The following is a 15,292-nucleotide window of genomic DNA, read 5'->3' on the forward strand; positions in this document are numbered from 1 at the left end:
ATACAGCAGCCCGTCAGACCAGGCATTGAGTCTCACGGGATCTTTGGGTGCACCTTCCCTGAAAGGGGACATCACTTCAACCAGCTGAAGCACTCAGCACCTGACTCACTCTCACTCCTAGCAGCATGGTTGGCATAAAACTATTTTTCCAATTTAATAAAAGCAATCATGTAGACATGCTATTTTTAAAGCACTGTTTTATGCCACAATGGTCTGACATTAGACGCAGCTTGTCCAGACATACAAAAACAATGCCCACATCAGTTCTCCCTGCAGTCTGTCCTCTCCTTTAAAAGCCTAGAGAAAAGCTATTTTTTCCCCTTCTGCTCCCTGCTGGCTTTCCGGCTCTGTTGTCTCCCTCCCTTGAAACCTTCACACTGGCTTCCTTGTGGCCTCCCTTCTCCCAAACAACTTCCTGTCTGTATCCCTGTTCCCTCCCCATTTCTGCTGCTGTCTGCCTGCACAAGAACAACTCCCAGCCAGCTTCCTTTACTGAATTTCTGCACAGAAAAGACACCCGGGTGACCACACAATTGGGACGGGATTAAGGCAAGCCAATAAAATTGTGTTTGCCTGATTAGCTTGATTAAAAAGTCTGTAGTCCTGGCACAGGGAATCACACTTTACTGAAGTGTTCTGGTTCCTGTAACACCTTTAGCATCAGCATGGTTTAAATAAACACTTAAAATTATTGGCACGGCGCATACAGGCTTCCTAAAATGGATTCTCCTCCTCATATTCAGACAAAAAGAGAAAATCTGAAGCAGCTTAACTATCACAATGTTAGCTGTTAACCAAGGCAGCCATTCTTTAGCAGAAGCCATTATTTCTCTTTTGCCATCAATTAGTTCCCCAAAAAGCATTAGCCTTACTTCCTAGCCAAACTAGAAAATAATATGGGAAAAGTACTGCTAACAGTTTTTCTGACCACACTAAAGGACATAAGATCCCAAATCCAAATGCTTCACTACTGATAAGCATCAGAATGCCTATTTTCAGCAGCAACTTTATGGGATCAAAACCTTTACTTAGAATGAACAAAGATCAGTTCTAAATTTATCCCAAGCATTTGAATATGATGATGGCAAAAATGTATTATGCCAACAGAATTAGGAGACATCTTGAAAAATATTTAAGATGATAATAATTAAATATTTCTACTTAGCATTCCAATTATACCGTGTACTGTTCTGTGCACAACATGGAAACAGTATTATAAAGCTATTGTTTTAGTTTGCTTCCTGTGATACTAATCTCAATCAGGCCGTCAGACGAACAGCCTGCATTTCTAAATGTTAAAGGCTTCCTCTCCAACATTCCCACACAGAATTGCCTACTGTGAAAATCAAAGGGAAACGTGTTACTAAGTAAAGCAGCAACTTTTATAAAGCAAAACCTGGTATTTTTTACCCTTTTGAACTCTGAGATATACAACCAGCTATTTCCTATTATGATAGGATCCAAGGGCCGAGCCCGGGCCCTGCAATGCCTGCAGGAGACGTGCACTCTGCAATCCAGAAGTCGGGATTCTTCGAGGCACGTAGCGGGAGAGCTCTCAATGAGGGCTCAGATTCAGGGGCTCTGCCATTCACCTGCAGGAAGAATGTGGGCATAGATTTCCCTAGGTCTTGGCTTCTCAACAGATAAATGATCATTATGCAGGCACAGCTAATAAAGCAGCCAGAGTAACACAAGTGAAAAGCCCTATTCCGACTCAGGGAATAATAGGGAAGTGCATGAGACACTCAATGCCAGCTGAGTGAGACTGGCAAATTGCCTACAGCAATCTCCAAAATCCCACCTGGAGCATCAGCTTGCAGAAAGATGAGGGTACAGTCCTGGGAAAGGCCTTGTTCTCTCTGCTTCAGGCAAAATTGCCTTAAAACAGAGAGATGTGTTTGAGAATCGTGCCCACAAACAGTAACGCAAAATAAAATACGGTGTGCTAGTAGGTGTTGATGGACTAAATCAGAAACAAGAAAAATGGTAATCAAGCAGTAGTTTTTTCTATATCACATTTTGAAGCTTTTTTCTGAGCTGTAGCAAATGTTATTTCAATGTCCAAGTTTTGGACGGAACAAATACACTCACTTAACTCCAGTTTACAGTAGGTGTCCAGCCCAAATAATCAAAGCCATTTCAATAAAGACAACATAAAGCAAAAAGGGGGTTTGCAGGATGGGGTGGGCATTTGCTTCTGCGCACTTCCACTTCCCCTTTCCCAGTTCATCCATCAAGAGATGACACAGTGTTCCCCAAGCTCCCTGTCAGTCAAATCGGACTTCTCAAATGCAACAGTATATTTATGGTCAAATTCCAGGCTGATAAACATGCACATGAAACCTTTGCTGCAGCTTTCTTTGGGGCTCAGAAAGGGTCGAAAGCAGAATCAAGAACAGAATGAGCACAAACATCACCCAAGCCCATTTTCCATCTTGCTTCACACGTGTCAAAACCGGATAAGCAGCAAACCTCTTGACCTGTGAGCCTCTAGCTGCATCAAAACCTACCACTCTGAATTAAAATGGATGGCCTTCTAGTGAAAGCCAGTGTCCTCATAAAGACTGACATTATTCAGAGGTCCACAAGGATAGAAAATTTAATTTATATGTTAGCTATACTCAGAATAATAGATGAGCAGCAGGCAATGGGTTCTGACTTGAATTCTTTAATTATAATGTATTTTCATTATCAGAAAATAATACCCAAAATTTCCAGAAAATCCATCGATTTAAAGTACTTTGAGTTCAATTCCTCAGAATAGAAGCATCCAAGATTTTGAAACCCTTATCTACACCTCTGGTGCCTAAAGATGCAGCCACGGACAAATTTGCATTTGACTAACAACACAAATTTTAATGAGAGGATTTACCCCAAGTTAATATTTGGACTGAGGAAGTGAGTGCATCAGATTTAAGGCTAAACTAATAACTAATATAGAAAAAGCATGAAATATTAAGGCATGACCTGTCGCTACTGTAACATTTTATTTCCAGATTTTTTTGGGTACTGGTGGTACTTCAATTGTCTACATGAATCACATAATTTTTCAAACACTGTCACAGAAATATGTCTCAGAAATATCGTAACTTTATGTGCATGTATGAATATTATACACATATACTGAATTGTCACCATTATCAAATAATGAGTCTAAGCCTTAACACTATAGAAGCATCAAAATAAATGTATTAGTAAGTAGATTTTTTTCTTCACTGAGAAATGTAAATTCATTTGAGAAGTTCACTTTAATCTTTGCTGGTTAGCAAATGTATTTTTCTGATTATTCCATCCAACTACTTCATGTCAATTTCACAGGCACGCACATTACTTATATTATCGGTTACAGCCTCTCAGAAGTTTACTTTTCATATGGTGTGTCAGTCTCCAGTTCATGCCATATAAATATTTGAAAAACTGAGAGTGTGTTTTTATGAGAAAGTTACTAACAAATTGGCTTTGTTTAAGAACATTTACCTATTTACGCAACTTCTTCAAGTATTAGTTACATGACAAAAAGAGAGATGATTTCCAAACACTGTTCAGCACATAAACTTTTCTTTTCACAGAAGTACATGATAAAACCACATTCTATTAGCTAAGATAAAAATATCTACGTTTTGTACAGTTGGCTTCAGCAAAAGCCAGAAGTGCTACAAAAAATTACAGAGCACACAGAAACAGAATTGAATCTGCCGTATCTTTCAGACTAACCAACAACAAACCAACAGCAAATTCAACCACAAAATGGGATGCTTCCTAATAACATTTATTAAAGTAATTGCTCCTGTTTGACTCAATTTTTCTGAGTAGAGGAAGTGCAATCGTGACCTTATTGGGAGTCTTGCCATTAATGAAGGAAAAGACAAAATTCTGGGGTTACCATTCACAAATAATGGAGGCATTGTTTTCTTAACATATCCTCAACACTCATAGGTCACCGTGTTCTGGAAACATTAGTTGTTTTCATTGATCTTACAGGCTACTCATGCCACATATTTCCATTCAAGTAGAGGGGCAAAATAAGAACATTCCTAATTTTATCAGTTTCCACAGGCTATAAAAATTATGCTTGTTCACGTTTCCTACTAGTCCAACATGAGCAGAACTGATTGCGTAGAATCCACTCACATCAAGTATTTAGAAGTTGTTTTAGCTATCTTAGTATAGCTTGTTTTAAGCAACCTACCTACTACTCTTTGCTAATGAGTCACACAATTACTTCTTTCAAACAAAGTATTGGACTATCAGAGCATCCCAGAGGCTCTTTGAATGTGCAGGCACAAACATGCTTGCCACACCAAATCAAAAATTATTTGTTTCAGCATGGAAGATTAAGGCATGTGTTTGCATTCTGATTAAACTATTAAAAGCTCAAAATCTCGTAGATGAGATTAATAAACCACATTCAAGAGTTCTCAGAGGTTTTATTTAGAGAGGTGAAAAATCTGCACTAATTGTTATTTTGGTAACCCTGTAGTCAGAGAAGAGCATGCATAATCTTACCAAGCTGCCATCAGCCAGCCTGGACAACTAACTTCTTTTAGCCAGATCTTACCTGAAGACAAAAGCTTATGAGTCCGTAGGAAACTGATTGCCAGGCGCATTATGGATGCCTTGTCCAGGTGGGAACTGATGTTGTGGGGCAGGGGCAGCTCATGTGCCAGTTCATAGAAAACCTCGGTCTCTTTGCTTCTTCTGCATCTTGCTGCATCTCTTGATTTCTCCTTCCTCCGTTCGGAACTGCTCCTGTTAGGTAAAGAAGAGAAAGGAAAAAGCATTTCTTGAAATGCAATTCACAACTTGTGAGGCATTTACAAGAGTGTACCTTCTCAGCAATGAATCCATTCTGTCAAGTATTTGAAATCAATAGGCCAGGCTTTAATACCTATTTGTGCCCTTTGAATGGGAATTAGGAGAGGACTGCCACAGCTGGAAAGACTGTACACGAGTCAGCCCTTGAATGCCCTGAATCCCCACACAGTACAACAGGACTGAGATCTGCCTTAGGCAAGAGATTCAAAATGAAACAGCAAACTATTACTTCAGGGATTTAGGAAACATTAAAAATAATTTTTTTGTTTGTTCAATCTAAATTTACTTACTCTGGGACAGGGTGGCAATCCATTTTAAAGCTAGAATAATTACAGTGAATTATTACAGGCTGTGACATAGATACAACAATGTTGTGGAGTTTCAATGGCTGCACTCCACATTAAAATAAAAGTAGTAGTAGAGTATCAAATTGTGTTGGTCTACAGAAATATCTCAGCTCTTAATTCAAAACTTGTCCAGAAAGCCATCTTTCTTTGACCATGAAGGGCACAAAATGGAAAATACTGTTGCTTGCAAGATAGCCCTTCTTTGGAGAAGCTGTTCTAATTAAATCACCATCTCTCCACTGTCTATGAAAATAGATTCCTTCTTGAGTAAAACAACCAATAGAGCCAACCTTCTTCAAACTCCACGGAGAACAGAAGGGCAGGAAATAACAAAGGGGAAGACATTTTATGGAGCAAGTATGCAAATTTAAGCCACCAAGGGACATAAAGCTAAATGTAACATGTGAGAAGCACAAGGAATATATTTATAATGGTTCTGGGATAGGGCATTTTAAGAGCAAACTCTACTGACTCTAAGGTTCTTTAATGAAGTACAGTTCTTATTTCAGAACATGAAGCATCTGAATCCATTTAAAACCATGAGCCATTTCAACCCCACATAGCTCTGCTGATACTACAAGTTCCTACACTTGCACAGGTTGAGGTTTTGCAGTTGAGGATGGCAGTCACACCAACACAAAACACATTTCTTTTCAGGCCAACTCTTGCAACAGCCCACCAGTGTCACTTGACTGAGCACAGAACAGGGTGCTAAGTAGAACAGTTCCACTTTTTGCTGTTTTGGCTGCACATTCATTTCTAGAATCACCAGCAGCACCTGCCTCCACTCACTAGGCTCCCAAAAATGAAGAAGCTTACAACTTTTTTTTCCCAACATCAATATAAAATAATGAGCCTGTAAACTAAAAATGGACCAACCAAAAAGCCCCACCCTTTCAAAACAAGGCATTTCAATAAATATACTCTGCTGCATGAAGAGTATGAGGAAAACAATCGCATTTCTTAATTCTGGAAATTTGTTTCAATCATGACTGGTCTCATGCAAAACTGCCTAAAATAGAAAAAGAGTATTAATCCATAATAGAGTATTCTAAAGAAGATTACTGTTTCTTGAAGACCTAGACAGTCTGCAGAAGCTTCTAGCATTGAAACCACAGGAGGCTTCATAAATTAGTAAGAAGGAAAAAACACCTGGACATGCTGCAAATGCCAAGAGTAAAGTCACAAGAAAGTATTTGCTGGGGCTCAACAAGGCTGGACACTCAACATCATCATTAAAAGCAGGAGGGAGCTCACAATACATCAGTGGAGCCCTTGTGTTGTGATCCCACATATGTGGGATCAGACAGGTGCTCACTAGTGGGTGTGCTAATAGGGCAAGGAGGCTCAAATTCTTACGGTATCTTCTCAAGATCCGTGACCAGCCCTCAGCAAACCACTTTCACAATTATTTTGCCCAAGGTGAATGTTTTATAACATGGTCTCTGTTACAAGAGGTGTGTGCTGGAGGAAACCTACACACATTTCAGTACATAAGGACAGGATCCAATTTCAATAATTATTTCAAGGGTATTGCTGAAGCTAACAGCAACCCACCTAAGTCTGAATCTAATGGAAATTCACAAGGTGATACTAACTCATTACTCTTCTCCTTGCCAAGTAAGAGTCATACTACATCCATGTGAAAAAAAAAAGCCTCTTCTTACAACTATCTGAGAAGATACAACAAAAAAGTGCCCCAGGTTCTCCTTGGGCAGGTGCTAGCTACAGGAGAGTCATGTATGATACTTACACTGATGGTACTTTCAGAAACACGTCTTGCCCTCTAAAGAAAAATATGCCTACTCTGTGACTATACAGATGCTAGACTGAGAACAAATCTCAGTTTCTAATTATACGAAGCAAAACAAAACCAAATAGAACAAAAACGATGTAGCGGTATTTGTGACCATTTCCAATTATCGCTTGAAAAATATAACATCAACCATAAATGAATGAGCTCTGTTCTAAATCTAGAGACCACCGTTTTCACATTAGAACCAACTTGGGCAAAACAAGATCCAATCCCTCCTCATTTAAATACGAAACTTTGGGAACCAAGGCCAAAGCCATGTCACAATTTATACACTAAAAATGGGTTGTATAAGACAGGGTGTCTCATGACACCACTGCAGCCACAAGGAAAAATATTTGGTTTTCTAACCTCTGTAAATATAATTTTGAAGTGTGGCTAATGAGACAAGCTGGTTTCAATAACCATGGGTTGCTCAAGGTTTCTAATAATTAACACTATGAGCAGAGAAAGATTTTCTCTCTCTCTGTTACAGATGCTTTCCCTCAACACTGCTTCTGACTGTCCTGCTAATGTCCTCTGCAGAGAGACATCTCCGTTCATTATGCACCACACAAGAGCTTTCTCACATCAGCAAACAAGGGGAGGAATCAGCCTGCCTGGTTGCTTTCAAAATAGTTTTTTGTTCATCCATTATAATTTTAAATAAACAAACATCTTGCCCACTAAGCATTTCCCCCTTGTAGCTTCCTGCACCTCAATTTTCCTCCCCATCTCCCCTCACACAGCACATCCTCAAGTCATGTTGCTATTGTAGCCAGGGCAGTGTAAGCCCAACAAGACCCAAAACACCCCCATGCCACTCCCCCACTCAAGACCTCCATCTACACTTGCTTGCTGTACCCCCCAGGGATGTCCATGTCATGCTCATGGTCATTCTGCACTTGTACTGGTCGCAAGAGACTCCCAAAATTGCAGTTGAGTGACAGAATTCTGCAAAAAGCAGTATTTTCATGATTTTTTTTTTTGCAGACTGTAGGCCATTAATAATTCTCTCTGCAGTTTACCCCCACATGATTAGCATTTCACCATGGGTGAGGCTGGAACACCCATAGCTGGAGAGGGGTAAAGTGACTGCTCAGCAACCTGCAGGACTGAAGGCCAGGAGGAAAGAAAGGCTGACACTGAATCCCCTTCACACATCACCCGGGCAATGGAGAAAAGGCCCAGGCTGTAGCTAATTTATGAATCATTCCCTCCTTGCACATAAACCACCCTCTTATGTGGCAGAAAAAGAGCACACGCGTGCGTCACCACTTGAAGAAAGCAACGCAAGCAGAAACCTCGCACACTCCGACGGATTTCTACAAGTGCAGAGAGAAGAGCAGAGAAAGCCACCACGAATCAAGCCACCTGTACACTGGTTCAAAGCTCCAGGGAATGCCAGGGTAAGCCTCCAGGGAGCTCCTGGACACCTGCTCCTTCAAGAGTCCAAGGATCCAGCCGGGTAAGACTCCACTGAGCTGGACATGCACCCTCACACTGCAATCACAGCATAAATGGTCCCAATAAACCAAGAGAAGGTTTTCTTTTGGAACTGGGGAAGCCAAGCTGAGGAATAGGTCTGGTGACTCCATTCAGGACTTGGCTGCATAAAACATGGTCAGGAGACTTGAGAAGGAACAGGGAGGTGCCACTTCCCAGCAAGGACTTTTCCTGGGCTGCTGGATGATGCACCGGTGCTGCACTGCTTATGGGCGTGCAAGCCATTGGGAATGGAAGAGTTCCGGAGGCACAGGCAGTTCTGTGACACAGAACACAAGGACGGCACTGTACCCTCAGGACAGCTGTTTACATGATTTCCCACTCCCTCCTGGTGGGTTTAGTTTGCACTCTGAAAATAGAATTTATGGGCCAATGCACATGAGAAAAGATGACAAACAACTGGTAACTATTTGTGCTCCCAGGTGAAGCTTCCAAATTTTCATAAGCAATTCTCCATGCTTCTCTCTAGAATCCAAACGCTAAACTAGTCCCAAGGGTACACCCATGCCCAGGAACAGAGCTCTTGATCCCACTGGGTGAAAACACCTCAGGTGATGTAGGAATGCCTTGAATGGATCCCAGGAGCCAGATCCCTATCTCTTTGCCCATGTCAGGCAGGCCCTTGCAACACAGCTTCACTGAAATCAGCAGGAATGCCTGCAGACAAAGGTCTTGCACACCCGGGGTGAAGATCATAATCTGACTTTTAAAGCCTCTCTTACTGCAGGACTGGAAACTTCAGGGACAGCAACTTATCGGCAAAACCTGAAGCCCCACATAACCCACCTGGTATAAACAATCTTGCAAAACTACCATGTCAACTTAGGAACTGCCTTCCCAGTGCCCGCTGCTGTGACAGGTCCGGGCTCCAGCAGCCAGGAAAACAGCCAAGGCAGACAGCCTCAGCCATGGGCCGCACTGCTGCCCACTGTCCTGCTGCAGCAGCCCCAGAAGGTACCCGTGACCCAGAGACAGGAAGGATCAGCCCCACAAACAGTGGGGCACACAGATCACCCCCGCCTGGGAGCTTCGGCGCACGGCGTCACTGATCCGAAGCTTGGTTAGGCACCCACACAATCCTCCTCAGCTAAGGACTGAGCTGAGGTTTCAGTCCTGTTTCCACTGACTGTGACTGTATTTGCTCTCTGCAGTTTCAATCCCACCAGTACTTCATCTCCACCAGTAATTCCTGCCCACCACCTCCACCCGTATTTCTGCCTGGTCCTTCCCGCAGGCTGTCCCAACCCCCTCAAAGCCCTCGTTACCCACTCAGCTGACAAGGGTGCAAGGCAGTCGGTGTCAGGGGTCCTCCCTTCTGCCAAGGACATTGGTGGCCTCCTCTAAGCTGATTGAGGGGACTTGCCAGGACAGCAATCTCCTGCTCGAGGTTTCGCTGCTCTTCACAATTCCACGTGGGTCGATACTCAGGTTGTACACACACACACACACGCTTGTTTAAGATTCAGCAGTGCAGCAACTGCACTAAATTACACTCCCACTGTGCAGGCTCCAGATCACAGAAGCTTTCAGAGAAACTGAAATGCACACCTTGCAGAAAAATATCTTGTAAGTAACCCGGTAGCCTTCAGTCGTACCTACACTCTGTGACACATGCAGACAGCACTTTGAATTATGCAGTTCAGACAGACCCGCTTGGGTTTACTTCATGATTTTGGTGACCCTTGGACTTTGCTTCAAACTGCCATGTATGCAAGCTAGTAAAACAACAAGCATATTACTTTATATCCAATGGCTGGTTATTAAATGTTTCTAGCTTCAGCACTTTAAAGGTCAAAAATCCACAGTTAATGAAGTTGCCACATGAAATTTCTCTAGCAAATGCTCATTTTGAATGGTTTAGAGTTAAAGCATCAAATGCTAACTTGCAGAACAAGAAAAATACATTCTGTGGATGCATAGATAAGAAAATACTTTACAGTACAGATAAATCAGATGCTTAACATAAAAAAATTCAAACTAAAACCTGTAAAAACTCAATAGAAGTATTTTAACAGGCAGTACTACCTTAGATAACAAAAAAGATTTATTTCAAACTAGCAAATCCATTTTTTTGCTGAGCTTATGTTTTGCATTTCTTTCTGTTTGGCAAATCCCTAGTTCATTTGAACCAGAATAATAAAAAAGGAGTTTTGCTGACTGTGAGGCACTCCATAGCTATCTCAGAACCACACCACTTGACTGCCCCAGAGATGTGCTTGCAGACACCAAGCAGCCAGCAGTCCTGCTTACTTAGCCTTAAAATTCCTTTAAAAAGTATTTGTAACCATTCTACCTGACAAGCAGTTTATTCTGAATGGCATGCTGTGCTTTTGAAAGCTCCCTCCGTTAAAGTAATAAAAGTGACCATCGGTAAATAAAAAGTGCTAGAAGCAGCAATTTACTCACTCCCCATGCTCAGAGGCCAAACTATGAAAGCTGTAAAGGAAACCCATACACAATGCCATGCAGATCCCTCCTCATGCCTCTTTCCAGTGAAAATAACTATTTCTAAAGCCTGAGAAGACACCAGATGCCCAGGTTCAGCACACCAGCAAGAGCAAAAGGAAGGGAAAGGACACAGTGTTATTTTCAGATGAATGAAAAAAACCCAAAACCAGTTTGAAATATGTGGAGTGCTCATGGATGGCAAGTGCTAAAGCAGGGTTTCTGCCCACTGGGATACAGTACCCAGTACACAGACAAAACAAACTCAAAGGACACCAAAATGGGGAATTTGTTAATAAAGGAAATGAAAGTTCGAAGGTAACAAGAAAGGCTACTAACAGAAAGGGCTATTACAAAAAAAAAGGAAACGAAGTATCTTCCACCCTTCCTTTAAATCTGCCTAACTTACAGTAACTCACCACAAGCTCCTTGGCTTGTTTGAGGAATTTCTTGTGTTTCTGTACTTACTCATTAAATAACAAATCCCTGCTAGTTCAGCAAAGTTTGGCACCTACTGCCATGGCAATGTCGATGCAATTCTTTCACCAAAGTTTAAAACCAAAGGTGAGATGATAGGAAAATAAGAAATCTGAGTGTCTCAGGGACAGAGGAGGGAAGAGTCTGCATTGAGAGTGAGGAACTCATGTCCATTATCATTAGGATGCTTGGCAAAGCAATAGAGGATTGATTTGGCTACTACAATTACGGTATTAAGAGATGAGGTCTAAAGAAATACCAAAGTTCTGGTGCCTTCAAGCATATTTATGATTCACTAAGTCCATATCACTCCAAGACCCTCACAGCTGACAGTAACACAGCCAGGAATAGGTTTCCTTCATGGGGGATAAATTTATATGTATTTTAAAAGCAAACATAAGACTATAACTTCTCCAGTGCCTGAAGCTCTGATTGTACCTGTAGTCATAATAACTAAAATGTATTGGGTTTGTATTTTATTTATTTTCATGAACATTCTTGGCACTGATTTCTGAGTGAAAAAGGGGAAAAAAGGTGGTACTAAGACAAAAAGCATTATACCTATACGGTTTTAAAATGTTTATGGCCCTGGCATCTTTTTTATGCCACTAACTGCATTTAATGCAGCGACTAAAAGAGCACTTTGCAAGTGCAATTTAAGGTATCACTGTAAATACTGAAGTTATCGCAGCAACTGTGTAGCACTTTGGAAATTCAGTGTTGCAAACCTCACTGAGGCTGCAGGAGCACCGACATTTTTAAACCATTTTGGTTCACAACATGTCAACGGAGTCTGATAAATTTAATCATAGTAAGCAAAACAATGTCTAAGGATTTATGTTCTTCCTTTTTTTCTCTCTGGTTTTATGAGTACCTTGAACAGAAAGATAAGTATTAGTATTTCGGCAGCCATTAATCTCTTCCTGGATTATTTTACAATGCTGAGAGTGCCGGCCTGTCCCTCAGTTGCCACGCCAGCACAAGCCTGCTGCCTCAGAGGATGTGCCAAACACTTTGTGTCCAGGGCAAGGCACAGTCCCATGGAACCACCTGAGGCCCACAGCATGCAGAGAAGATGCCAGGCAGCTGATCAGCTGTTAGAAGAGATAGTGGCACTGCCTTTTAGCCTGTATTAGGGCTAGGTGACTTTACTCTGGCTTAGTTTTCAGGAAGTATCCTGCTCCAAGTCACTGCATGCTCAGAAGGCACAAGTGCTGCTTACAGAGGATCACCTTTGTAAAGCTGCTGCAACTCACATTTAAAACAGATCAGCGAAACACATCCTCCATCTTCTCAAATACTAGGGACATTTGGAGAGAAAAAAGGAGGACAGCATATGGTCAAATCTCAGTGGATCAGCCAATCATCTCAGCTCAGGTCTTCCCTCCCCAGACTGGTTTTGCACTGCTCTGCTCCACCACGATCATGGATTCCTTCCCTGTGGCCATCAACTCCGACACCAGCTAAGACAAAGCGAGCTTCAGAGAGAACCTGCAGATTAAAGAAGGCCCAGCACCAAACCCTCTAAACAACACAACAGAAATGACTGCTTCAACATTGGCCAAAGCAGAACTTGCTTTAAAATCACCCTTTTTTTTTTTTTTTTTTTTTTTTTTTTTTTTTTTTTTTTTTTTTTTTTTTTTTTTTTTGTGGGTGGTAAATGTATCACTCTGCGTTTCTCTCCTAGAATCACACTGCAGTGGTGGGGATAAGGTTGGTTATGACAATGCATAACCCCAGATGTCTATCAATGATTTCTGTTTGAGAGATTACAGATCCTTATCTTGGGGCATTACTTGTGTTAATCAGTCAATTTTGACATCTAATCTAGAGGTCCATACACATTGTAGCTCAAAGGCTCAGCAGGTATTGCTAAGATCTGCTGTCAGATAACCCAACTATTTACCTACTCAAAAAAACACATATGAAAGGATGTGCTTTATCTCTTCACCAGCAGGTTAAAGCTAAAGGTGAATGAGGTGCAGTGTGCAGTTTGAGGGGGTGGGGGGTGCCCGTAGTTAAATTCAAAACCAGCCTCATTTTTTGATGGGGCACTGACCATATCCCCAGCCCATGCCACACCACACCTGACATTATTTTAACAAGATGGTGCAACTGCAAGCAAAGAGGGGCAGTTTTTCATTGAAGCTTTATTTCAAGCCTAAGAGACAAACATTGCCATAGCATGACTTTGCTATCAGTGGTATGCGTACCTACACTTCAGCCCCAAACCCACTCAACCATAAACAGTTCAGAGAGTCACACAGAGCACTGTTGACAAATCCCAAGTTTTACCATCTGACCCTGTGTTGTGCCTTGGGTAATACCCACCAACACTTGTGGGGGCAAACCCTGGGGCTTCAGCAGGCTTGGACCAGTATGACATTTCAGCTCATTGTCCTGGCACATTTGCTGACAGGTTCACACAAGGGGCCTTTGTGGGTAGGAACAATGAGAGAGGCGTGCACAGCACAGGAAAATGGGTGGTGACCACCAAGGGCTGGAAAAAAGCCTCTTTCAAAGGAAGGTCTTTGAAAACATTCATTACACCCCACCCAGCTATTTTCACTACAATATTTCAGTACATAAAAACAACACAGGGAAAATAAACAGCCCACCCTTCAATATGTTGTAGGTTCTCCAACCCCTGAAAAGAAATCAGCAAGCCATAAAGATGTAGAAATTTTTACCAAAAAGAGCCATGTAAGAGGCCATCCACCAAAATCTCTCCACACCACCTTTCATCTCTCACACATCTCCAGGCTCTCCATGTAAGCTGACTCAAACAGACATCCTAATTTTCAGAGTAAAATTGAAATTTAAAAGTGTATTGGCTAGTAAATACATGATAGCAAGCACTTACAGGGATTGAAAAGTAACTATATCGACACAATTGAAAAAATCCCTATACAGTCCACTACAATGCATTTCAGCTGTGACTTTTTTTTCGTACCAATTTCAGCTAGAACCAGTAAAACATTTTAGGTAAACCAGCAGCCAGAGAGAAAGAAGCGATAAATAATCCATAATTAAATGGGTCTCTGAAACCAGCAGACAGTTGTAAACTGGAAGCCAGTCTTTAGAGACCATACTCTCACAGAGGCTTGTCTCCATCACAGTCAGCAAGGTTTCCAACAGGGAAAAGACTGAGCAGGTGAAGACCCCAGCCTTAGGAACACAGAAATAGCTCCTTCTCCTAAGACTTTGGGCTGCTCTCTGATGACGCTTGCTGCAGCACCCTTACTCTTAAGTTCTGTATAGAAAGGCAGCAGAGCACCTACAACAGAAATCCAGCCACTCTGTGTGTCACCTCGTTTCAAGCATGAGGTCTCTGTGCTGGATGCTCTAAAGACTGCAGCGGGAGCACACGCCAACTCTAAATGAAAATGTTCTGGCTCATTTAGAGAACATTCAAAACACTCACTAAAATTATTTTGCAGCATTGTCTGTTAATAAGTCATGCTTTGTCCTCCTAAAGTGTCTTATCTTCTAAAGTTAAACAGATCTTTCAATAAAATATGTATTAAATAATGCAACCCTTCTTTACTTTTTGGATCTTAGCCACTTTAATGTGCAATTGGTAATGATGGAAGTTAATGACTTCTCCTTCTCTGTCTCTTGGTGATTTATAGCTATCCATGGTAAGATGATGGATATCCAGAAAGACAGATTAAACATCCACTTCTTTGGCAAGCGGGGAGTAATAATTCCTGAAAGTAACAATACAGATGCTCTAAATTTTGATCATTCCTTGTAACACAGCTTCCTCCACTTCCTGCAACAATGATCAAGCGCAGATTCTGAGGGCCAGGCAACATTTTTTGCCCTCTGGGGTGTGGGTTTTGTCTCTACAAACATCCCGGGACGCAGCTCATTCTCAGCCCCTGCTTTCTCTTCAGAGGGCTGTTAT

The 15,292-nt window shown here is 41.7% G+C and overlaps 1 protein-coding gene across 1 annotated transcript in view; it reads right to left on the minus strand.

Annotated features, from left to right (window-relative positions):
- The window catches only part of EPAS1 (endothelial PAS domain protein 1), a 76,791-nt gene that overhangs the window by 30,249 nt on the left and 31,250 nt on the right, over window positions 1-15,292 (minus strand). Inside the window, exon 2 of the mRNA XM_066178481.1 lies at window positions 4,559-4,749. Within this exon, the coding sequence (XP_066034578.1) occupies window positions 4,559-4,749 (191 nt within the window). The remainder of the gene's footprint in view (window positions 1-4,558; window positions 4,750-15,292) is intronic.

Source organism: Chamaea fasciata, unplaced genomic scaffold, assembly GCF_029207755.1.
Source record: "Chamaea fasciata isolate MVZ Bird 193981 ecotype frontalis unplaced genomic scaffold, bChaFas1.0.hap1 SCAF_3, whole genome shotgun sequence".
Classification (NCBI taxonomy): Eukaryota; Metazoa; Chordata; class Aves; order Passeriformes; family Sylviidae; genus Chamaea; species Chamaea fasciata.